Source organism: Poecile atricapillus, chromosome 6 (assembly GCF_030490865.1).
Source record: "Poecile atricapillus isolate bPoeAtr1 chromosome 6, bPoeAtr1.hap1, whole genome shotgun sequence".
In the NCBI taxonomy this organism is placed as follows: Eukaryota; Metazoa; Chordata; class Aves; order Passeriformes; family Paridae; genus Poecile; species Poecile atricapillus.
Window position 1 is genome coordinate 11,776,126 of NC_081254.1, and position 25,457 is coordinate 11,801,582.

Below are 25,457 nucleotides of genomic sequence, written 5' to 3' on the forward strand. Positions count from 1 at the left end.
TTGTGACTTGTTTATGATTGTGGCTAATTATGGCACAGGTATCCTTGTAGCCTACATCCAGTTTGGCACTGCTCCCTGGTAACCCAGTCACATGGTTGCAGTTTTGCTCTGTTGTTTGTGCCATTGCAGAATATCAGAAAATAATTTCAGTATTTTTTGGAGATTACTTCTCATTCTAAAAATTATGGTGTCCTCTGATTAGGGTATTTGATAAGCAGCTGTATGAAAGTGTTCACGGCCTTGAATGCTAGGGAAAGTGTTTATGAAACAATGTCTCTTAAGTTAGCTATGGCCTAAGCCATCTTTGTTACAAGTTACACAACCTCCATTTGCAGAACACTGCTCAGACTTCCCATACTCAGAAGAGCCAGATCTGATTTGCTGGCTCTGAAGTTCTGCACAACTATTGTTACAATATTGTTACAATAAAGTACCCCAGCTGTTCCCTACCTAGTTGAAAGCAGTGAACAAACACCTTGCACAGTCAGCAGTGGCAGGGGGATGCTTTCCTGGCAAATGGAAAGAAAGGGAATTGAAGCTAGTTGCCAAATTTGCAGAGTATCTTTAAATAAAAACAATGAAACAAAACACCCTTTTTTCTTATAAAAACTTTTTTTTTTCCAGTTTTGTAAGAACTACTTTGAATTTTTTCTCCCTGTTCCACCCTCAAAGTCTCTCCATAATCAGTTTACATGTTGCTGTTCCGTTGAAAGCTTGTCTGAGCTGCAGCAACACACAGATAGAACTGGGACTCTGTTATTGATAGTAAATCTGAAGAAATTGTGTCCTTCATTTTGTTGCTGTTTAGGGGAGTGAGCATTGAAAAGCTTTGCAAGCTGTTGATGGATGGAGGAGAAAATAAAAAGCCCTTTTCTGAGTGCTTCTTACTTCTAGTGTGTGTTATGCTTATATTGTGCCTTATGTTTCACAGTATGCTACATGCAAATAAAGTTCTTGGATGGTTCATCAAAGATGCCTTGTTGTTTATTCTTTATTGATTTTAAGTTATGTCATGTTGCCTCTTCATTCCAAAATTCATTAGAAGCTTTTGGGGCTCACTGTGGTGGTGATTAAAGGTAATGGTGAGCACTAGAAAGTTAAAGTTCCCTTGTTTTTAATTCTACACATTCACTGTATATTTTTAACCTTTTAACTATATTTTAAAAAGAGGTTGGATGAAACAAATCCCACTACACACCATGCCTGGAAATTATATGGTTTATTAAAAAACCTACAGCTGCTGACTGATGCAAATTAAACATTGCATTACATGCAGTTTTAGTACTGCTAGTGTCTGGATGCTCCCTGTAGTAGAGATGCTAATAAGGGATTAATTGTAGGTGTTTTTATCTTCACCCAGTACAAGTTATCTTTTTTCATATGCAATGATGTTGCAGTTTAATCATGTTTCATGTAATAACAGTGAACTGTGGTTTTTCAGTTTGTAAACAGCGGACAATTACCAGTTGGTTGGAGAATAAAGGACCCAAGACAACGGAGTCCAGAAGGTAAAGAGCACAACATAAACCTGTTCAAAAGTTGTGTCCTTTGAGGGGGTCTAGGGGGAGCCAGAAGTGCAGGTTGCCAGTACAGCTGGCTAAATGGAGGCAGCCCCATTTCTGCTGCTTTCCTTACCTTGGCACATTATCCTGAGTAACAAACAGCTAACTAGTCCCCCAACAATCCTCTCTAATCACCCAAGTCCAAACTTTGTGCTGACATAGATTCCTGAAGCATGTCACTGTTCAGGTGAAAAAATACATTGCTCCTGCAAAGCAAAATATTAGAACCTGGAGCAAGGGAAGGCAAAGTGGGAGTGCTGCTTCCACTGGCAGCCAAACACTGGATCAATTAAGTTGTAATATCAGACTATGTCTTTGGTCAAGTTCTGCTTTCATTTTTGTTTGACACGGGGCACTAATAGTTGCAGATTTGCATTGGTAGTCCTGTGGCCAGCTCACTGTTTTGTTAATTTACAGACAAAAATCTGTTTTGGTTTGTCTCATTGGACTGCAATTGTAGCTTAAATATGTGCAGCTTGATTTAATTATAGATAGGATTTACAGGTGCTCAAATGTGCCTTGAGGTTTTTTATATGAAACATGTTACAAATTTTTGCTGCTGAATAATACCAGGTAAAGTTTGATATTTTTGGTTAACATGTTCTGTCAGGAGCAGTGATTGCAAAGCTGCCTTAAAGTTATACTCCAGAGAATTTAACTGTCTGGTGCAGAGGAATATCAGATATTATTTTTCTTTAGTTGCAGTTATAAATGTGCTGGTTTATTTTTTTTTTTTGATGTTTTCTAATAAATAGGGATCTAAGTCCATAGCAGTGCTAAAAATAGCTGTGAGGACTTGTGATAATGATTAATACAGAAATATGCAGGGCTAATTAGAGGCTTACAGCTTCCACTAAATCAAGGATGTCAAGAGGATTCTTAAGGAGGGAATGAATTATTTTATTTTTTTTATATTCCCTTTAGAGTATTGTTCTTCTATGCCCTTCTTTATCTCTGCTGACAGATTAGAGCCTGGGCAACTTTCAGAAACAGATTTGTTGTGTAAATATTTAATGTGCCTTTCTATTGCAGTTAACATCACAACTTTAAATTTGTGTTAGATTCAATTTCTCAGGTTGGCAACAGATATTGGCAGTACCTTTAAAGAGTCATTGAGAAGGCTGCAGTGTTGTAACTCTTAGTTTTGTTCATCAAAATTTGCAGGAATAAATGTATACATTGGAAGTTAAATTATTGTGAAATAAAGACCTCTGTGATCCCTTTGTTTTCAAATAATCATTCTGTGGATGAAGTTCCAAGCTATCATCTCTGCTTATCCTGAGTGGTCTTTTAGAAAAGGATCTGTTACCATTCATGGAGAAAGTTAATGCCTCCAGAAATCTCTAGTCTATTAAAATGTTCAGTGGCTGAATTTAGGATGGTGTGGTAATTGTATATTTTCTTATTTAGTGTAAATGGGAAGCTGGGCAGTGACCAGACGTATAACTAGAGTTTAGTGGGCTCAGTTTGCATTTGGAATATACAGTGTTGTAACAGCACATTCAGGAGAAGATACTGTTCAGAGTGGTGTATTCACCAAGACTAGTCAGTTTTTGTTTTAATATTCATGTGTCCTCTAATCCTTTATCAATACACTGACACATAAATTAGTATGTAAATGTGAAATGACTTTCTGACGTCTCGTCATACACTTTACTTAATTTCCCTGTGTAACCATTAGGACATGTTTCTATCCTGCCCTGCCTTACACGAAGACAGATCAGGTTCTTTTTAAATCAGGAAGTTTTTATGTATCTTTTACTTTTTATTATTGGTTTGAAATACATTTTATACTTGAACTTTTTTGAAGTCATGGACTTTATATGAAAGTAAGAGAGTAATAGGAGACTATGGACTGCTGTGCCCTCTTTGATGAATTTATAACTCTGAGGAAATGGTCATAAAACCAATCATTTCCTTGCTTATTGTATTTAATGGATAAAAATGGAAGTTATGGAGGACTTTATTAAAATTTCTAATTTTTTTTTTAATCTGGAGAAAACAGCTAGATGATAGTGTCAAAATGTTTAGATTTGAAGATTAGGATATGAATGACTGAAATATATTTCTGAGGTAAGCAGCTGATTAATCATCCTTTGGTGATTTTACTGCACTGAGCTAGTGAGCTCAGTGCAGTAAAAGCTGTTGGTCCTAGTAGTGCTCACTTACAGTAGAATGAATAAAAATCTGTACTTTCTGTTAAGTTTATCATTGTTCCTTAAAAAAAAAATATGCACAGGAATTTAGTTTGGAAATAAGACATTGAATTCCCTTACTTCTCTTCCACAGCTTCCACAGCAAAATTAATAACAATACTGAAGCAAATCCTAAGATGACTTCCATTAAAAAAGAGAACTTTTGTGAGCATGATGTGGAAAAGCTAGAGAATACTTGTCAGCAAAATTATGCAAAAATATCTGTGGAAGTTGGTGCAAAGCAAGTAAATTTGCCACAGACAGGCAGCATGTGTAACTGGGAGGCTGAGGAAAAAGATGCAGTCTTAGATACAGATCCCAGTAAGGGGCCACAGTCTGCAGACCTCTTTAAAAATGCCAACATTGATCAGATGCACAAAACTGGCAAGCAGAAAGCCTGTGAAGAAAGCAATGCCACTTGGACTCAGAGGAAACTATCAGCAGGCCGGGCTTCAAAAACGGGAAATTCAAAAACTTCTTCAAAAGATGTCGAGACAGATGGACAAGTGGCTTCGTGCAATTCACAGAAGCTGAAGAGTTGCAATTCTGTCTGTTTAATGGGTGAACAAGAGGAAGGGGATGTAGTTCCAGAAAGTCCACTTTCAGATGCTGGTTGTGATGCCTGTACATCTGATCTTGGAGATCCTGGGAAACTGAGCAAATGTCAGAGCAATTCAGGGGACTCGCCTGCTTTTGAGAAAGAAAGTGAACCAGAGTCACCGATGGATGTGGATAATTCTAAAAATAGCTGCCATGGGTCAGAGGCTGATGAAGAAACAAGCCCATTTCTGGATGAACGAGAGGAGATTAGTATGTCAAAACCCATAAACAAATCTTTTAAAATTCAATATGGGGATGTTGAATTGGAGTCAAGGAAATCACGTTTTTCTGCCAAGGGCTGTGAAAGCTTTGAGGAAGTAGATAATTCTGTTAAAGAGGACAGTCTGCATACAAAGGCACCTGGGATCTCTCCTGCTCCATCATCAGAGTGCAAAGGTGCAAAACCGGGTGTGAAGAGGGACTCCAAAATCACTTCTCACTTCATGAGGATACCTAAAGTTGAGGAGAAAAGGTAGCATTCTGTCTGCCTCTTCATCTGGTTTTTACATGCTTGGAAATTTCCTCTTTGGTGGTAGAATTTCAGAGGCTGGATTGTATAAAGAGTTTTGCAAAATATATTTTAAGATACAAAGACAACTGACGTAAGATTGAAATAACTTATTTTTAATGGGATTATTTGCAGGGTTTTTGAAGGATGTGTTTGTCCAGTGCAACTCTTAGAATTCTTATTAGTTAGATCTGTCAAAAATAGTGAATCTCTTTTGTTGAACTATCAATGCTATTGATGCTTTAGTTGAAATAGACATGGAAAAATTCACTTTCAAGAGCAGTTGTAGAGATGTTTAGGGTTTTTTGTTGATTTTTTGGGTTTGAGTGGGGATTTTTTGATTGTTTTGTTTGGCTCTATTAATAATTTGGGAGAGAGAAGGACTGGTGATTACACTGCAGCAGTGAGAGCAGGAGCCCTGAGCATGGTAGAGGACCCTGCATGCCAGGTGTTGTGGAAGGACAAAAGGATAATCTCTGCTCTGAAGACCTTAGATTTCAGTGTGAGCTGAGAAAGTGAGTAAGCATCTAAGGAGTGCCCAGAAACAAAAGGACTGTATTTTGGTATAACATGCAATTCTTTGACTTGTCAAATTCTATTGACTTCTTATAACCCTCAAGTCCTTCAGGTAGGGCAAGAAAGTAGTTTTGCACTTCTTTACTGGGGCATTGTCCATGGATACAGATCCTTTTGGGAAAGAGCATGGCTCTCTAGAGGAATACCCTGTTTTGCTAACCTACTGCAGTTCTGTGAAGAGCTTTGTCAGCCTGTAGAGAAGAGTGTTTTGGTAGACATGTGCCTGTGTGTCTTGGGGAGGGGAAGGTTGTTGGTGGTGGGAGCTCTCCTCAGATAAAGCTTTGACCTGAGGCCGCAGCAAAGCCTGGCAAATAAACTGACTGCTATTATTGTAAGCCTGGGGTGGAAGTTTGTATTTGCCCATCAGTTTTTTCAGGGGAAGTAAAACGTTTCAATGTATTGTATTTTAACAGCAGGAAAGAAAAGTGTGAATTCAAACCCCAGAGGCCAGGAAGGAAGATTGCTAAATATACACCACCTCCTCTGCCAACCAACAAGAAATGGTTTGGAACCCCGATTGAAGAGATGAGAAGGATGCCGGCGTGTGGGGCCCGTCTGCCTCACCTGCGACCCTCAGGCAACCACACCGTAACTGTCAGGGTACAGTAATGCACTGCATTGCCTCACGTCAGAGTTCTGCCTGAAGTGTTCAGTAATATGAAATCCCATGCGTTAGTCTTAGATTTTGACATCCTGCTTGTACTATTTCTTGCCATTCCTTGCAAGTGGACTGGGGCAACTGATTTTCCTGAAAATTGGTTCTTCTGATCCATAGAGTTAGGATATTAAGATCCAGAAGAAACACAATAATGGTTTTGCTGCCTCTGTCTTTTTAGGGGCAAGTATTTTTGTTTTGTGGGGGATTGTGAGTGCTTCCTTGACTGATCTGTAAAGTTTGGGAATTTAAATAAGTCTACAAGTAAAATTGGTACTTGCAACGTTTTCATGCTATGTTTTCATTTTAATGTGGTTCTGGTTTGGGTTCAAGATGCACAAAAGGCTCAAGATAGTCAAGATATGGAAAGGACAAGGAATGAAGCAGAGTTTCTTGCAATTTTGCCACTGCATTTTAGATCAAATCTGATAAGTTTTCCTTTAATCCTTTGGAGCAGTATGCAATCCAATTGTTGAAACAAAATGTGACCAGAAAACTATGGGGTGATGGATAAATCCCAACCAAAAGAAGGATAAACATTGAATTTAAATACATATTCTGAGAGACTTAGTGCTGCTAGAGGGCTGAATAGCAAATTAAGTCTTTAAGAATGTGGTGTTCTTTCTTTTTAATTTTCTGATGTTCTGTGGAGTAAACTTGAGATATTGCTTTATGTATAATGGTTCCTCATCCCTTTCAGTGTTAGGTTAAAAATACTATTTCTGCTCATGACTATGGTTAGATTTGTAACTACATTTTGAAAATACTTGGATGAAAATATGTAGATACTTACATTGATAAATGAGGAAATCTTTAGCTGGTGATTTATGGTGATATATAGTAATTGAATATATTACCTTTATTTGAGTGTGTTAAGGTGGTGTTCTTTTCAACAAGTGTAATGTAAGGTTAACAGATGGATTTTTTTCTGAGTAGCTATCCTATGTTTAATTTGCAGCTTTGCCCTTTCCAAAAAGGATGGCTGTAGATGAGAGCTTTTTAAACTGTATTTTTGCTTACTTTTTATTTCTTCCATTTAAAAACTTGAAAGTAGAATCTGATTTTTTTTTCCCTGTCCTTTTGTCTTACAGGTAGATCTTCTAAGGGAAGGAGAGGTACCTAAACCTTTTCCAACTCACTACAAAGATTTGTGGGATAACAAGCATGTTAAAATGCCCTGCTCAGAACAAAATTTATACCCTGTAGAGGATGAGGTAAGATTAAGTATTTACAGTTGTGTGATCAAATAAGTTTGCTTCCACATAGATGAGTTTTCAGTTTACTGGATTTGCTCAATTGTTAGGCTGATTATGGAATTACAAAATCAAGTCTGAAAAACTGGATTTTGGGTCACGATGCTTCAGATAGAATAGAAGACTTTTTTTTCCTGGTAATTATTTTGCTTAGCCAATGATTTGATGATATATTTCTGTACTTACATGGAGTGTAAACTTGAACTCCTTATAAATGACACATTTATTTACTAACATATTTATATGTTATATATTTTTGTGTGTCTGAAGCAATTTGCTATTCCAACAGATGTGAGTGAATATGTAAGCACAGTTTGATTATAATACTCTATCAGGTATTGCTGATAGTGAGGTGTATCTGACCATTGTTCTGCTAAGACAATTGCAGAGAGTAGCCCTGCATGCTTTATTAGTCTGGTATTTCTTGTCACTGCTTGAGGCTTAAACATACCCACTGAAATACTTCAAACTAGGATGAATATAATCAGCAAGTCTGTCCTGTAGTAAAAGCTCTACAATGATTATTGATACTCCACACAGAAAAAAAGAATTCTTACAGCCTCTATTAAATACACTCAGTCTTTTCACTTAACAATTTTACAGATGACAGTAAATGTGTCTTTATGTTTTGAATAACTTAATTTGACTTTGTTTTGGGCTTTTATTTTAAAGAATGGAGATAGAACTGCTGGAAGTCGATGGGAACTAATCCAAACTGCCTTACTTAACAAATTTACCTGCTCACATGATTTGAAGGTAAGCCTGTTAGTTTGAAATCCAGTCTATATGCATATAAATACATTCAGGTTGTTTGTATACTGCCAGTGATTCTGGCTTGGTTCTGTTTGTTTAATGACTTAGAAAAATAAAGTATGAAAAAATCTCTGCTGTTCAAGGGATTTCCTAAAGAATGAAGGTTCTTAATGAGTACTAAGATTACCAATGAATTTATGCAGAATATTTAAATGAATTGCTATTTTTAAGTCTACACAAAATGATGTTTGTCCAGCAGTATGTACTAGTCTGTGGTAAACATAGTGTGAGGGTTTTGTGTAGCCAGCTGGTTGGGGATGCACAGGTGAGAGAGTTGGAAATAATAACTCTTCGCATCAGTTCACTCCACTAAAATCACAATTCAAGCTGCTAACAAAAATCTGTAGATTTTGGAGACAAATGCTCTTTAACTCTTATGTTGACACAAAGTCTTACAGTAACATGAATATTGATTTGGAGCAGCTTAGGGTTGCTATTATATTTTTTGGTGAAGAATAATGTAATTTAGGTTATACCTGAAAGGCAGGGAAGGAGGAGGATGCAAAAGCCATAGATAACCTTTAAATGAATAAATAGAGCTTCCCCAGCAACTTTGTTATTTTATTTGGCTTTTTTTTTTCCTTCTTGTGAATTTTTAAGGGTGATATTGTTGTAAAGGATCTATTTAATTTTGCTGTGGTTCTGATTAAGTTCCTAAACTGGTACAACGTCTGCTATATTGCTTTTATACTTTAAATACCTTTTATTGGTACTGTTAACAAAAGCAAGTGTGGAACAGGAAACGTTTATATTCTTTGTTGGGAGATATGCCTTGTCTTGTTTTGTATTAGGAGAAAAAACCCTATAGACTGAAGCTTATTCCTTGCTAGACCCAAAACAGAGGGTTCAGTATCAAGGATTTGCTCTATATTAGTAGAGCAAATTAAGTGTTACAGATTTTGGTAGGCTCTGTCGCAGATTTTAGCCACCAGATGGTGCTGTTCCTTCAACAGGGAAATTTCCTAAAATGGTTTTTCTTCCAGTAATAATTATCTCTTAAGCTCTGTTTTGTTGTGCTTCTTCCTTAGGAGGCCATATTGAGGTACAACGTTGCTTATTCCAAGAAATGGGACTTCACAGCTCTTACTGACTTCTGTGAGAAGGTAAAACAAGTTGATTTAAAATAGGAAGAATAGTAATATAAAAGTGACTATTTTGCCTATATATCTCAATGCTTTTGACTTTATTTCCAGTTTCAAGAGTAAATGTTTCCAGTTGTCAGACATCTAAGTGAGCAGCTATTTGGCTGGTAACTTCAGCTGAAACAATAATTATACTTTATAAAATGGTTTAATTTTAAATTTTATACATGTAGTTTGGGTTCTTCAGTAATATCTGAGCTTCCTGAAGGTAAGGTGAAAAATGCCCTTTTCCTGTTTTATGACAACCATATTTATTAAGAAATTGTATTAATATTTCCAGTGCAATGTTGTTTTTTGTTTTAAAAAGTGTTAGTCTTTTTTTCCTTTTTTTGTAAAAATTTAATGTTATATTGCAGTGGTTGGTGTTTGTATTGACTGTGCCTTGCTGGTATAGTAGGAAAATTTTGTGATCTGGCGAGATGGTGGATTTAAACTGTAGAGTCTTTGAAAAACTGTGGTGGGTTTTGTAGTTTCAAGTATTAGGTATTAGGACTTTCATGGGGAGGATGGAAAAGAGAAATGAACAGTAGGTCTCAAATGCAAGTTGGATTATTAATGTACATCCTGACTGAAAATCAGAAACTATTAATTGAAGAATAATGAAAGATTAAATGAGATGCAGTAAAAATTGTTGTATTTTTCTTCAGCACTTCAGAAGTACTTCTAAAACACAAGTACTTGTTTTCTTGGGAGGGGCTTGCTAAGCTGCATTAAGGCTCAGTGGAAATGAAATTAGAGGTGAATTTTTTTTGTTATATATGTAAATAGATGTCTGCTTAGACCATGTGATCGGAGGAGCTGTTCTGTTCTCTCTGTTGCCTGTCTCCATTGCGTGTGGGGACTGCTCTTTCACAGAATGAATTTTCTTTTGCATGCAGTGCAGTATTATTACTAGGGACAAAAGGCACCTGTAAAAATTCCAGTGTTATCGTACTTGCAAGCCACAAGAGCTGCTGTGCTCACCCATCTTGCAGATTTAGTGCTCCCCCTCTATCTCTGGGCTGGCTGCCATGGCTCCATTGTAAAGGCTGTGGACAGTCAATCTCTGCTCCTGTTGACTCTCCTGCTAAGCAAAATTACCATGGCCTGTTCAGTTCACTTGTGTGCTACGGAAGTAAACATACTTCAGTTAGAATGTTTTAAAGTATGAGTGCTGTTCACTTAAAAATCTGACTCAGGAATGTACCAGATTTGCGTTATATTGCTACAAGTACAACTGAGCTTGTCCTGATGTGTTCACATCACATTGTGAATGGGATTTCAGAAACTCTGGGTGATTAGATTCAGAGATCATCAGCCAGAGAGCGTAAGTAATATCAGCTGTCTCCAGAGGAGAGGGAACAATCAGGAAATAAACTAGGGATCGGGCATCAATCTTGCATGAGGATGAAAAGGAAATTTTTGTATCCTGGGAATGATGATTTATTTGTGTGGTTCTCAGATGAAGGGACGAGATCTGTTTCATACATAGATTTTCAACTAAGTTAAAAGAGTGTGCAGCAGTATTTTAAATAAGAAACAGTGAAGGGGTTGTGACAGAGTTGCCTCTTGCAGACCACAGGAGAAAAAGCAAGCCCTGGCTTGCTATGTTGAATGTATTGAGTTTTCATTTTGTATGAACAGGACATGTGGAGAGGATAGATGTTGCAGAGAAATTTAAAGGCATGTGTGAACTTTCCAAGTTTTGTAAATTAACAAGGCATCTGCTTTCAAAGAATGCTTGCAGTCTGTTCAAGTGAGCAGCACTTGTGTGAAAGTTGACATCCTCTGTGGAAATGACCTGAATATACTGGCTGTAGTAAGCTGTAGTGGTTTTGAATTTATTGTATTTGTGAGTTAGTGATTAAGGGCTATGGTCTGTGTATTTTCTTGTTTATACTATGATTTTGAGGGTACAGAGGAGGAGCTGTTTCAGGTTTGCCCACCCAAAGCTGAGGGGGCTGGTTAAAAGGAAAGCTGGCCTAAGTAATCAGCCCAAAGGGAGTGGCAGCAGCTCAACAGAAGGAGATGTGGTCACAAAAAAGAAAAAGACTAAAACAGAGTCTGTGATTGTCAGATATGTGTTTATATTGTTGGGCACTATTGATTTTCAGTGCCTGCTTTACCAAAGATTTTCTAGTCTGATTTAGAAGGTAGCTGTCCATAAATCTAGTGGTGTCTTGCTTTTGAGGATTATTCAGAAATTACTTCAATAGGTCTGTGTTTGGTTATAAAGTACCATTTGTTGTTTTTTTTTCTGATTATGGACACAGCTCACCTCATCTCTTAATCTCTTAAATACTGTCATATTAGTCTTGCACTGGGCTTCATATTTTAGTTCCTTGCAAGTTATACTATCAAAATATGCATTATTTTTAAACATTACTTTGTAAGGTTCAAGTCAATTTTCTTATAACAACAATAATAACCAGTTTATTTGGCTTAGGTTTATTTTCCCTTAAGATGAAAACACTCCCGGCTTTCTTAACTAATAGGAAATAAATATCACCTATGTGAGTCAAGATGTTTTTCTGAAACGACACAAGCCTACAAGTTCTGCAGTTTGGTCAAAGTGTTGTCAGAAGAGGGAGCCCTCACACTTTTTAAAAGATTCTCTTGAATGTGTTAATGTGTGGAAGTATAACTCCTGTTTGTACCGTGAAGTAAATTGGGAAGTTTGGATTCTTTTCTGTTTCTTTTGACAGTTTCATAGAACCTTTACAAAGAACATAGAACTTATTCATAGAACAATGTATGTAAAGGTCTTTGTGGCTGTTTACTTCAGACATCTGATTGTTTTGCTGATCTCTACAGAATTTCCAGTGTTGTATTAATTTGTTTTGCCATCTGTCTGTTGATATTGACATACATGCTTAGGATTTCTTCAGGTTATTACTTCCTGGATGAAAGTTATTACTGCTAATGATTTCCTTTGTACGTGCAAAATTCTTGTCATTTGGAAGTCATCTTTGCATATATTTTCCCAGAACTTACATAAAAGCCAGGAAAGAATAAGCAACAAGCAGAAAAGGAAATGTGAGAAAACCACTATGAATGGAGCTGTATTGGAGCCCACAACATGTTATAGATGAGCTTTATTTCTCAGAATGATGATGGGCTGGGTATTAATTACATGCTTTTGCTCAGCAGTGCTATGTACTGTAGTAGTTTTTATTTTTCTGTCTTCTAGATTTGCCATTCCACTTTCAGGCAAAACTTGGAAAATAAATCAAGGTTTTTGTTCTTTTTTCCAAGTGCATGAAATAAAAAGTCTAGTTAGGTCATTCAGGGCTTATGCCTTAGACTAATCTGTGACAGCAGCAACTTCATCTAAAGGAAAAAGTAGGGCTCTGTCATTTGAGAGAATCATGTGATCTGCTGCTTTAGACTGGACCTCCTTGTGCTGGACATGCTTTGTTTTTATTATATTGCTTTAAAGTCTCTTAGAGCTTAAGCATAATTCTTGTCAATGAACTCTTCCTCTTATTGCTTGCATCTGTCTTGCCCTTTCAGGAGCAAAGGACTGTTTATATCTGAAAATGGCATAGACCAAAGATTGAGTTTAGGTAAATTTGTGTGGCATAGGCAGTGATTGTCTCTGAGCTTCTGCAAGTGGTCTGAAAAGTGGATTACAATACATCTTGCAGTTACAGTACAGTGAATCCATAACTGTAGTTTGTTTGATCATCTTGGTGGAAAGTTTAGGAAATAGAGAAGATACAGGCAGAAGAGTCAGGACTGATGCAAAGGTATGTAATATTTTCCGTATGAGGAATGTCTAAATAAGTTAGGATCATTTCACCTTTTCATCTTCGTTGAGGGACATGAGTAAGGGACATAACAGTACTGACCAAAAGAAATATAAGAGAGGGTGAAGAGGAAATGACTGTCCATTCTTTTGGTACAGCAGTTAAAGGACACCAGATGAGTGTTCTTGGCAGGTAAGGGTTTCAACACCAGACAAAAGTAATTATTGAGATACTGAATAGAGGGCTGTGGAACCCCTTGTCACGGGAGCTAGAAGATACTATGGCCTTACATCAGGTTTTGAAGGAATTTGGAGAAGTTACTGTTAGAAAGATCTCATTGACACTCACAGAGATATTTTTGTGGACTCTGGGAATTTCTGATACTGATTGCTGCAAATGAGGAAGTGCTGCTGATTATTTGTGCTTCTTGCTGTTAGACTTTTCTAGGAATGCTTTGCTGATGTGCTTTCATTGTGCTGTTGTTGTGTTGTACGTGGAACTATTGTCCATTTTTGCATTCTTATGGCTTGGCTGGATGGAAGCTGAAAGTTGAGACAAGTGGCCTTGTCAATGCAGGGTCTGCTGTTGCATGGTGTGCAATATAAGATGTTGCTGACAGAAGGGTATGGCATCTATACAATAGACTTTTTAAAGAGGCAAAAATACTAAAGGTCATTGACATTTTAAATGCTTGAATCACTTAAGGCACTTATGCCTTTCAAAATTTGCTTTTCCAGGCTCTCTTTAAATCCTTGGTGCCTACTTAACTCAAGTAGGAATACTTAAAGGGGAGTATGCTATCAGTATCTTTACAAAGACACTCTCCACTGTGTAATACTCAGTTTCCAACTGTTATATTTGCTTCTAGTATAGAGAAAACTGTGTCTGTGTCTGCAGTGCCTTTGTATGGATGCCTTATGGTCTTTTTGTCTTTTGGGAAAGCTGTTTGAAGCCAATGAGTCTATTTAATGGCCAGTAATTACATATTTGCTTTTGATTCCCGTGTAAATTCAGGAAATCCTTTTGTATTACAAAATAAGCTGTTTAACTTTTACCTTTGGTAAAAGTTTTCTAGGAGACTGAAAGAAAAATGATAACGATGTCTAAAAAGACCAGTCTCTTCCCTTCCTTATATTTAATTACAGAGAAGAACCTTCAGCATGAGAGAAGAATTTACTAGACTACTTTCTCTGTGCTCCTCTTTCTCCTTTTCCAGTCAAGCGTGAGTTCACTGGCTTTAGCCTCAAAACAGACTGTTAGCAGTTGGAGCTTTGTGGCACAAATCTCAGCTTATTCTAAAATCTGATAAAAAGCCATATAGCAAGGAACAAAGTCACTTGTCAAACTGAAGGAATTTATTGCTGTTTTTCTACACCCTTTAAAAGTGTTGTCTTAGAATTACAGCTGTAAATAGTTTTGATACAAGATTAGAAAAGGAGTTCCATTTCTCACTTCTTTCTAATAAAACTTATATGACAGGTGCTAACTGCATGCTGGATCCTTTTAGCAGTCCGGAATAGCTGGCATGTGAGGCTTTGTTAGTCTGCTTTTACATTCAGGTCTCTGTAAGTTTTTGGAACTTCACTTAATGCTGTTTCAGAATTTTCCATAAATGTAATTTAAAGGCACATAAACTGAGTAATAAGATAAATGTGTAAAGAAATTTGTCTATAAATACAGCTTTTACTATTTTCCACAAATATCACACATCCATATTATATATGTTTTGATCTTGCATAAGTCTAGTTTCCTTATCTTGAAAAATTGAAGTTAACTAGAAATTGGTTTTTGTTTTCAAAAATCCTTGCCATTTTAATTTTGGCCTAGCAGTATTTATATGGGTATGTACACACACACTTTCTAAAATACCACTTTTTCTACTGCAGATATTGTGTGCAGGTTTCAGAATATAAAAGAATGTTCTGAAAGTGAGGAGTGATGGAGCTTGTTACAATGAGTCTTGTTAGGCAATGCCTTGCATTTAAGAATAATTAAAGTAGATAGAACACTAATGTTTTTCACTAGAACACCTAGCACGTGTGTGTTGCTAATTGGGGTGCACACCTGTAAAACCTGGGATAATGTCTACAGAATGTGCTTAGTGCATTTTTTGGCCATAGTGTACTTTCTCATTTAAATGTATGCTACTTCCTAGCATACTGGCATGTTTGGCCTGAACTTGTTACTTTCAGAAAATGTCAGATACAAGTAATTGAATTAAGATAGAGCATACTAAGTGATAGAGAACTGCCCAAAACAATCAGGCATGCAAATATTGGCAGTGTGTCTGCTTCCTCTCTAAGAAGAATCAGTTGTGTTTTGAGATAACTGAATAAAATTAAGAACTGTCATGTCAATGAAATACTCTACTTAATTGCAGAGAGCCACAGAACCACACAGCTTTTGTGGGTGTATAGTCTTATCTTTAATAACCTCAAAATTAACTTGAGAAAATTTTCAAATTACTCAGGTAATTTTGGAAATTATGGTTCCATTTTTTTTACCATTTTTTTCAAACTTTCATCTAAAAAAAAAAGACTATAAATGCAACAACTGAAGATGATGCAAATGAAGTATAGTTTAATTGGATTATTTTCATTCATTTGGAAAAGATCAAACACAGAACAGTGCTACAGTTAAATATGTGTGTATCTTGGGAAGTCTTTATGTTCTAATAAGGCTTCACCCCACTTCTGTCTCCTTGTAGGTCTTATGAACCATGACAGTCTTTCCTGTTTGTTTTGTTGTTTGAATGACCTGCTTGAAAAAGTGATTGCTGTAATCAGTGAAACTGGAATAGAAGGAATCTTGAAGTACCAAATTGTTCTGGTGACTGGGTTTTTGATAAATCATTTTTATAATTGTCTGGACAGTACTAACAGAAGTGAACATTGTATAGAGATGTCAGCACTACAAATGTAGGCTTTTAAGCAAGAAACAGAATGTCCCAAGGCTGAAAATAGCCTATCCATTGCTCCTTGTTGGATTTTACTTTAGTCCAGATGTTTTCAAGCAATTTTCATTACATCAGATTACCTTTTTAAAATCTAAACTGAAAAGGTCTTTTGAGTGTGCCATTTCTTTTCACAGCAGCAGAAAGGAATTTATTCCCATACTGAACAAAGGGTGAGCTTTTCTGTGGTGGGGGGAATATGCATCTTGTACACATTCAAAAACATTAGAAACTAAGCATTGTGGAAAAAGAGCATTGAATTACAGGCTTATTCTTAGTTTTCTGTACTTTCTTGGCAGAACAGTTGAGTGTTTTTTAAGCAGTGTTTTGTAAGCACTGTTGCAATGACTGCTGAGTTGGAATTATCAGGGAAGGGATAGCTGCACATAGCAGGTGCAGAGATGTAATTATACTGTGTCCAAAGTACTTGTGGATACTCAATGCTTTAATAAAGATCTATGTAAAGACACAATCTGAGCATCTTGTTCATAGTTTTTCACTGTATTGAGAACATTCCTTTTCTAAAAAGAAAAGAAAAAAAAACCCAGTAAATATACAATTCTGGGTTTAAAGGATGCCTTCTGATATTTGCTTTGTTTTGTTTTGGGGTCAGAGGACTGTTGAATAGATTTCTTCCACTGGATTATGTGTAAATCATCATTTATCTGTGCTCACCTATGTATCCCAAATGACTAAGAGAAGCTTCTTTTTGTGGTGGTGGGGCTTTCCTTAGCTGTTTAGTGCTTTTGGATCTTTTTTAAAAATTTTATTTTTAATATATTGTGCAGTTAGAATACAAAGGCCCCACGAAACAAATCCTGATGGTCAAAGCTTTCAAGAGAAATGTTTGCTGAAAAGGTGTATGTGTAGGTAAGGAAGTGGTAAAGAGGCATTGCCATTTTTTGGGATGACTACGAAGTATAAATGAAGTGGACTATAACTATATTCCTGGGGTTTTTTCTCCTTCCTTTTCATCTGAAAAACTGAATTTGCTTAAAAGACTTCCTTGGAGAGATTTTTACTGCTGCCATGCATTCTCTGAACAGGATATTTACAAAGGTGGCAAGGTGTGTAGCCTCAAAATGGTCTGAGGGTCTTATTTAGCCCTCATAATAAATATAAGTATAAATAAAGAAAAATAAATATAAGTAATAGTAATTACTGGATATTTTTCTTTAATTATTGGTCATTTTGAGCTGCCAGTCAAGCAAAAAATGGTCTATAGATTGCTTAAAATCTGCAATGGTATAGTTTTTTCTTTACTTGATCATTTTTTTCTTCCCTTTCCCTGTGCTTGACTTGTTTGGTTTGGTTTTTTGGCTTGTTAAAGAAAATACAGTTTTCATAAGGGTAACAGCTGTGTTGTCTCATGAAACTTTTTGTGCCAAGGTTTCAAAAGTGGTTGCAGATCATATTTAGTATCTGATGGCTTTCCAGTGCTTCTACACTGTTTTTAAAAAATGTTTTATAAATCACAGCAGTAGTAAATATTTTTTCTCTGTGACTGTATTCAGAAAGATAAAAGTTTTGAATGAGCCTGGAAACAGATCCCTTTCACTTGTAACTTGTATCAGGCAGGTGAAAGGTACTTTCCCTTTCCCTCATGTTACAGCTATTCTCTGGAGACAAGGTCACTGTCCTCTTTACTGCTTTACTTCCCTGGAATAACTTGAAAATACTTAGAAAGTCATATTTGACTTTTCATCCCAGGACTCTCCCACTGCTTTGGAAATGGCTGTGATGGAAATTGCTTCTACCTATGACAGAATCACTCTGCAGGAGCATAGAGGTAGAAGCTATTGGTGGTCTGAAGAGTAGTGAAAATGACTGAGGATAGATTTCCAGTTCCTTGGAAGTATAAACTGGGCTTCTAAAACAATTAAGAGGAGATTGAAAAACAAACACACATTTTTCTCTCAGATTTTATTTAGAATGTTTAAAAGCTTTGAGAACAAAGCAGCAGTTGTTAAGGATGATACACCTGAGAGATTATTCCAGGGTTGGATTGGCAGAAGACATGAATGAACCTTTGGGGAAAAAAAAATTAAACAAAACCAAATTAACCTCTGCCTTGTAAGCTGTCTTCTTTTTTCCTTTTTAAGTGTCAGTTTGTGGTTTTGATAAATGTCAGAAGCATTCTTGTTTTCAAATAAGATTCTTTTCTGCATAATCCAATGTTATGGTTTCTTTCTTCTTTCCTCCAAAGATTACTTTGTCCTTCTTTTTGTTTCTAATCAGACAAGTGCTCAATAAATGGGATGGATTTGACAGCTAAGTGTGTTTGCTACTGAATTAGCTTTGTAAGGGAACTGGGAGAGGCAGATGAAAGTATTCTTTCCTGCAGTTTTGGAAGTTCATTGACATGATAAAATGGGAACTAGAATGGACTCGTACCACACCCCTCACCCCACATTTCTTCTGTTTCAGTCTTGTTAATATGTACAGTATTTGACATTATGATGAGTCTGTTTTATGGAGGCATATGAGTTACTGGGCTGCAGTAACCTGGTGTCTCTGTCTGGGTATGAGTACAGTGATAGTTGTCACATGATGTCTTTAAGTTGAATTGATCTCCTCCCTCTTCAGAAAGAAAGGCTTTGTAGAGAGTGCTGCTTAGTGAAGCTTGTTTTGGGAATGGAATTTAAATAGATTTAAGTCACCCAGTTAGAAGTTGCAGAGGCCTTTTTGTTGTTTGTGTGTGTGTTTGTTGTTTTTCCCCAGCTGTTCCAAATATCAGATTGAGAAAGTCTGCTCTTAGGATTCTGTAATGTTTAAAGGCACCTGTCACAGGATTAGAGGAAGAAAGGGAGTACAGATTGCCAGTCTGAGGTTGGTTACTTTCGGGTAAAGTTCTTCATTGTTGTAACCAGTGACTTAGCTGTTTTATTGGCACTGCTGAATTCTAGTCATAGATTTAGACTTCACCATGTTTAAAGTGTTAAACAGTGTGCAAAAAAACCATGGGATTTCTGGATGAGACAGGAGAACAGGGAAATAAGTACAGGCTGCTCTGGAAGGAAGAGAAAATGAAAACAATGCAATAAAGGAGCAGCCATCTGTTGTGATTGAGCACACTCAAGTGTCACTTTAGTGTCTCAAAATCATGGGATGTTTAGGTTGATAAGGACCCTGAAGTTCATAGAATCCAACATTAACCCAGCATTGCCTACTCCACCACTGAACCATGTCCCTAAGCACCACATCCACAAATTTTTAAGATACCTCCAAGGATGATGTTTTCAGCTTTGAAGTATTTAATGTGCCTCAAAATACACTATAAAAATACAAAGAGTTATTTTATTTGAGGCAAGTTGAAGATAATGGAGAAGGAAAAAGAAAAAAAACCTATTTGTGAAATTAAGAGAATGAAGCTGCTGTAAACAGAGTACATACAAGTTATTTGGCTTGTCCAATTATTTACTTCAGCATTATCACCTCTAACCATATGATATCTTACATTAAAATAATTTTGAAACTTGTTACTGGAAACTTCAGCGTATTAACTGTAGATGGTTCAGAGCACTGAGAGCATGAGGCATTATAGCAGCTGTGAAGTAAAAAGTCAGAAGGTGAAAATCCATTTGAATTAGGAAAGAAGAGACACACAGTCTGAAGGAATCACTCTGGTTTTCCTCTTCATCCTTAAGAACATGGTTCAATTGGTCCTTGTCCTGCCACAAAAGTTAATATGGGGATATAAAACCAAACAAATTGAAAGCATTAGGCCATTGCTGTCTTAACGTGCTGGCTGCCTGTTGGCATGATGGCTGTGCCTTCCCATGTGATAGATGGAGCTGTCCAAATTTGTGTATCCTATGTGCAGTTTGTTTGCTTTGATGAGCTGTCAGATTTAGATTTAAACTCTCTACCATCACTATCACCCCATGCTACCTCAGATCCTTCTTATTAGGTCTGTCAGGCATATTCGTCCGCTGCGTTTTGGAGGACTGGTTTATAGTGACAAGAGGCCATTACTTACAGCTGTGTTTAGTCAGGCCTCTTTGCTTCAGGATAAATGTTCATTTTGTTAAATTGCAATGCAGGTTTGGCCAAGAGCTCGTACCTCTGCTACGGCTCACTGAGCAATTTGCATCTTAGGAATTGGAGCCCTAAGTTCTGTTCATTTAATCAGTCACTCCAGTGAAGATAGTGATGGAATTGCCAAATTATTTCTTTGGTAAAGAGCAAGTCATGCTTTGCAACTCTGACTCCATATACTTTTCCCTTAAGGTATAACCCCTGCATGTATTTAATTCCTACATATTTTGCATGATTGGAGCACTGAATAAAGTCAACACTCTATTTATGTTTTTGTTTCAAATACTGAAGGAAACTGTAAAGGACAATAGTGCATAACAAGGAAAGGAGAAACTGGTCAATTGTTTAAAACAAAAATTGCTACAGTACTTAAATGTATTTTCCTTTATAAAAACTTGTTGACAACCATTTAATATTTTAGAATTCCTTAAGTTATAAAACAAATGTTAGCTCCTTTAAAAATGGAAACTCAGTCCTTTCTCTTAAAGTTTGAAGAGTTGTTTGAAAAAGTTGTACACACTTAAAAGCACATTAGTGAATTCATACAGACATTCCTGTACTAGTAGATTTACTTCCAAGTGAGGTCCTTGTTTTAACAACTTCATTCTGACTACAACATTCCTGCTTTTTCAAGTGAGAATTGCAACTGAGATCTGCCTTTGTAGCCCATTGATAAGGGTCGTGACTGATTCTTTCTCACTTACCACCCACTCTGCACACATCTAATTATACATGGCTTTTCGGTAGGCTGCTTCAACTTATTACTGCATGGGCAGACTACCCCCACCTCCAGGTTATTTTTCAGTAGAATCAGCAAGATGAAGGATCTCAGGAAATTGTCAGGTGAACATGGGAACTGCTGAAATGTGGTGTGTGGGGAGGCGCATGTGTGTATTTGGGTGGATAGAATGAACACATCCCTCTTTCAGTGGCATCAAATATGTAGAATGTGTAATGTCACTCTAAATATCTAAATATCTGGATTTTACATCAGTACAGGTCACTGCTTCCTGAAGAGAGTTGCCTTCTAAATAAATCTTCCCTCAGTTCTGTCACCAGGTGTTCTGTCTGCCAATGCTAGGTTCTCCAGGTAGGCATTTGCATTGTGGCATGTCTGCCAGGTGTAGCTGTGTTGTCAGCACTCCATGTCCTGGAATTCCTTTACTTTCCATGACTGAGTGTTTCTTTTTTGCTGCTTTCAAAGCCTGAAAAGGCTGTCACAGGTAACACCAGGCTCTGTGTTGCATTCAGCATAGCTGAGAATATGCAGTGGCAGTGGTAGATGTGCAAAGCTTCACCTGTTATGGTGTGTGGGGTGAGTGGTCAGAAGAGTCTGAGGGCCAAGCAGCCAGGGATTTACAGGTGTTCTTTTTCACAGAAACCTCAAAGGAATGTTACCTTTACAGGAAGAGTGTATGGACAGATAGGGTAAGCTTTAATTACATGGATGTGACATTTGATAGAGAGCAATGCTGAGTTAGCAGTTTCTTGACAAGGTCTGTGAACTGTGCAATCATATATTTGAAGTTGTGGGGTCTTCATGGCACCCAAAACTCTTTTCGAAATTCACTTCATTCACATGTAAGATTAATCAGAAGTAAACGAGAACACTTTGAGGCAATAATAACTTTTAATGTTGATGTTTTTCATTAGTGGAGATCTAGTAAAACTCATTGCATAGAAATACTGTAGAAAAGAAAGCATACTCTAGTACATCATTAGGAAGGTAAGAAGAGGGAAAAATAGGATTTCAGAGTAGAAGTGGCCTTTATAATTAAGTATTCTGCATCAGAGCTGAGCTGTGCAATTGCTGGCCTGCCTCTGTTTTGCAGAAGAAATTGTCTCACACTATTATGTTGTTTTCAAAGAAGCATAAAGAAAAGGTTGAAGTCTTGACAGCTATGACAAAGTCCGGTGCCATAATGTGTCACCAGATAAGTGATACTGTATAGTCTGTGGCAGTCAGCAAAGCACAGCAGCCACTATTTATATGTCAGCTTTAGAAGAGAGGAAGTGTTACCCGAAGGGAAGAGAATATCAGAATTTGACAGCCTGGTAGACATCTGGGGTTAAATGTCAGTTTTTAAATAGCTATAACTTACGTATTCATTTTGTGGGTTGAGATCTGAAATTCCAGACTTAAATGCTCATTTGGTTACTTTATGGCACTTAAAAACATTGTGCCTAAGAACGGAGCAAAGTTTCCTGCTAGAGCAGATAATGTTAAAGGTTAGGTCATAGCTTTCAGGATTTACTTAGGCTGTGTAAAAATGTAGGTGCATATGCAGCCAGCAACAGGAGAGATGCATCTTGCTCATTTCCCATCCTAAAATAAACTTACTTTCAAAAGTAATTTGTTTATTACTTGGATTCTTCCTCATATCAAATGATTTTCATGTTTCCTGGGCTAGTTGTTCTTTGTAAGTTCTTCTTTAATTTTAAATTTTTATATTAAACCCTCATTTTTGTGCTTCCACAAGTACCCCACATAATGCATAGAAAGTAACTTTGCAGGTCTTGGCATTGTTATATTTCCCCCCTTTTCCCAAAAAGTAATTTGTGCTTTGAGCATTTGTGTTTTGGTTTTTTACTTCCTGAGTACTCTTATCCCTTTATATTACTTGGAGCAGGAGACAACAGAGCCAATATATTTCTATAGTTATTTTAATGATCTCAAAAGACCAGAAGTTGTTAGCCTTCAAACAGTATTTTTGGTGTTTATGAGGATCAGTGTATCTTGAGTCAGAGGCACCATATTTTCTTCTCCAGAGAATTGCCAGTGTCTTTTTATATTCTGAAGTCTATGTGGAACTTTCCATTGAAATGTGAATTACAAAGCCCTGATAATATGACTAAAGAGATCGCTTCCTGTGATTTCACAATTACCCTTAAGTGTTATAGAGACTAAAGTTGATAATACCTTCATGCTGTTTCATCCATTCTGTCTGCAGCTCGTTATGTGCAAAACTGGTAGCAAATAATTTTTTTAAGTGTTACTTGAAAAATAATATTGTATAGTTTTAAAGCCATCATTTCAGACTTTTGAGTATTTTAGTCTGGAAACCGGTAGAAAGTCCGGATTCCCTGGATGCAGGGTGTGGTGAAGGAGAGAGGCAGACAACTGATCTGTGACCTTTGTCTTCCATTCCCCAGCTCTAGAGCAAGTTGTGTGTTCTCTCTGCTTTTTGCCTTGAATGCAGTATGCAAATCTAACAGGCACTCACATCTGATGCCCATATCCACAGATGCTGGGAAAAACTTCCACAGCATAGGAATGTGCTTTTCTCTACATCTCCCTTCAGCCTGTTCATTCAGCAGACTTGTGAGAGTTTCGAGGCTTCTGTGCTGCTTCTCATATTGCAACTGTGCCACTTTATGTTGCATTTCTTTTTATAACCTATCATAGCTTTTCTTAGAAGAGCATTGCCCACCTGAAAGAAATTTTTGCATCTTTGAAAAATAGATGTGTGTTACATGAATAAGCACATGGGAGGGTTCACCTAAACCCTGGGTGTGGGATGGTGCCCTCAGAATTGGTAGTTGCAACTGGAAGGGAGATCCTGGACTTGCTCTGAATATATTGGCTTGCTAGGCTTTGGCAGCCAAACACATCAACAGTGAGCCAGACAGTGTCAGGGGAGGGGGTGGGACTTGAGAACAGGACAAGAAAGGTTTGGTGTGACTTGTTCTTGGGGATAAAAGCTTTGAGAAGCCTTGTGAAACATTGGTATGCCCATTTGTTTTCAGTGCTGTCAATTCTAGTGTCCCCTTCTTAGATGTTATGTTAGAAGAGACTGAGAAGATTGCAACTTCAGCACGTGGGGCCTGGCAGGCTGCACCTGTTATGTAATGGCTGTAATTCTTGAGGAAACATGGTGGGGATGGATGGCAGAAAATGCCCAGGATTGTGTCGTCTTGCATAGGATTTCCTGTTGCTGCTGCAGAGGCCCACTGATCTCAGCCAGAAGTGCATTTTTTCTGTCCTTAATAGGAGGATGTCACTTGTCTTGGACTATGACCTGAATATGAAATTTGAGTAAATAATTTCAGTACTTCTGTGGTCAGGTAGTGATTTTTCAGTTGAAAATTTGGTTCATTGCCTTGAAAAGAGTAAAATGGTAACATATTCAAGCTTATTTTAAAAGACACTTGGTGACATGTTTTCTTAACTGCAACTTTTGAGACGTGTTTCTGTATCGCAGTGGATTTTTGCAAGGTAAACTCAGTGAGGCACTATTGTGAAAATGTTAGAGATTTGGCATGAAGCTAAGAGGACGTCTTTATTTTCTCATTTCTTTTGCATGGGTCCCATTTTCACAAACTTTTAATTCAGTTGTTATTTCTGAGGTAAAAAGCTTTTTTTGTCCTTCTTTCTTTTTAACAGGTTCTTGAAGATGCAGAGGCTCAACATCTGTTCCAGTCCATTCTTCCTGATATGGTCAAGCTGGCACTCTGTCTCCCTAGTATCTGCACCCAGGTAAGCAAACACAGCTAGCAGGTGCTCTGTGGCAGAGCACTTCTCTGCAAACTGCAGCTGATGGCTAAGGTAAAAACATCAGGGTCATGTCATGTTATGTTCTTAATAAAAGCTGTAATTTTTTTCTTAAAAGTAGATGAGACCTAGGGAGCAGAATGGACAATACACATCTGGAATTATGTAATAGAATGTGGAAAAAAAAGTAAATCTCAGTGTCATAGTTTTAGCCTGAACTTCAGTAAGAGTTTCTATATACTGAAGTGGCTTCTTGCATTTTTTAAATGTAATGACCATGCAACAAATGAGGTTGTAAAATCATGCTTAGAAACTGGAACCACTGAATAATCTGATTCAATTTTTTTATTTCAATCAGATCTAATTGTTTATTTTGGAATTTTTTTAATCTTAGAAGTGGTATTTTGATAAAGCTTTCATTTACTTGGGAACATACTTTATTCCGTTTAGAGCATGTAATACTTGCACACATACAGACCTTAACTAATTCTGTATTAATGCTATAGGAATTAGTTCTGTAAGGAGTGAAGCTGATGAAAGTGAGTAGGGCTGGTCAAGTGAAGATGTATGGTAGGTAACATATTAGTAGGGTGACAACAATTTGTCAACTCCTTTGTTACCATTTTCTAAATTGGTTCTGTTGGGAATAAGCAGGGAAAATCTTTCCCTACTTTTTTATGCTGCAGGGGGCCTGAAGTAGATACGTAATTTCAATCTATGAATATATCTTACTTTTTTTTTTTGCTGGTAATTCGATGAGGGAAGTTGTTTGAAAATGCCATGAAGTTTCTGAATACAAGTAAAGCACAAGACTTGCAAGACTTTAAGAGATCACATACTGCTTGGCAATGTAAATTGTGAAGATCTCTGTCAGACTCAATTTTTGGTTAGACATAAAGATAAATTTGTTCCAGTACAACATTATCCAAAATATTCTGTTTT

At 37.0% G+C, this 25,457-nt stretch overlaps 1 protein-coding gene across 3 annotated transcripts in view; it reads left to right on the top strand.

Annotated features, from left to right (window-relative positions):
• The window catches only part of PARG (poly(ADP-ribose) glycohydrolase), a 61,803-nt gene that overhangs the window by 1,908 nt on the left and 34,438 nt on the right, over nt 1–25,457 (top strand). For 2 of the 3 annotated variants that reach the window (XM_058841216.1, XM_058841218.1), the window contains exons 2-8: nt 1,442–1,508; nt 3,852–4,829; nt 5,855–6,041; nt 7,188–7,310; nt 8,022–8,105; nt 9,191–9,265; nt 24,408–24,500. In XM_058841216.1, the coding sequence (XP_058697199.1) occupies nt 1,442–1,508; nt 3,852–4,829; nt 5,855–6,041; nt 7,188–7,310; nt 8,022–8,105; nt 9,191–9,265; nt 24,408–24,500 (1,607 nt within the window). The remainder of the gene's footprint in view (nt 1–1,441; nt 1,509–3,851; nt 4,830–5,854; nt 6,042–7,187; nt 7,311–8,021; nt 8,106–9,190; nt 9,266–24,407; nt 24,501–25,457) is intronic. The other variant, XM_058841217.1, reaches the window with a different exon arrangement.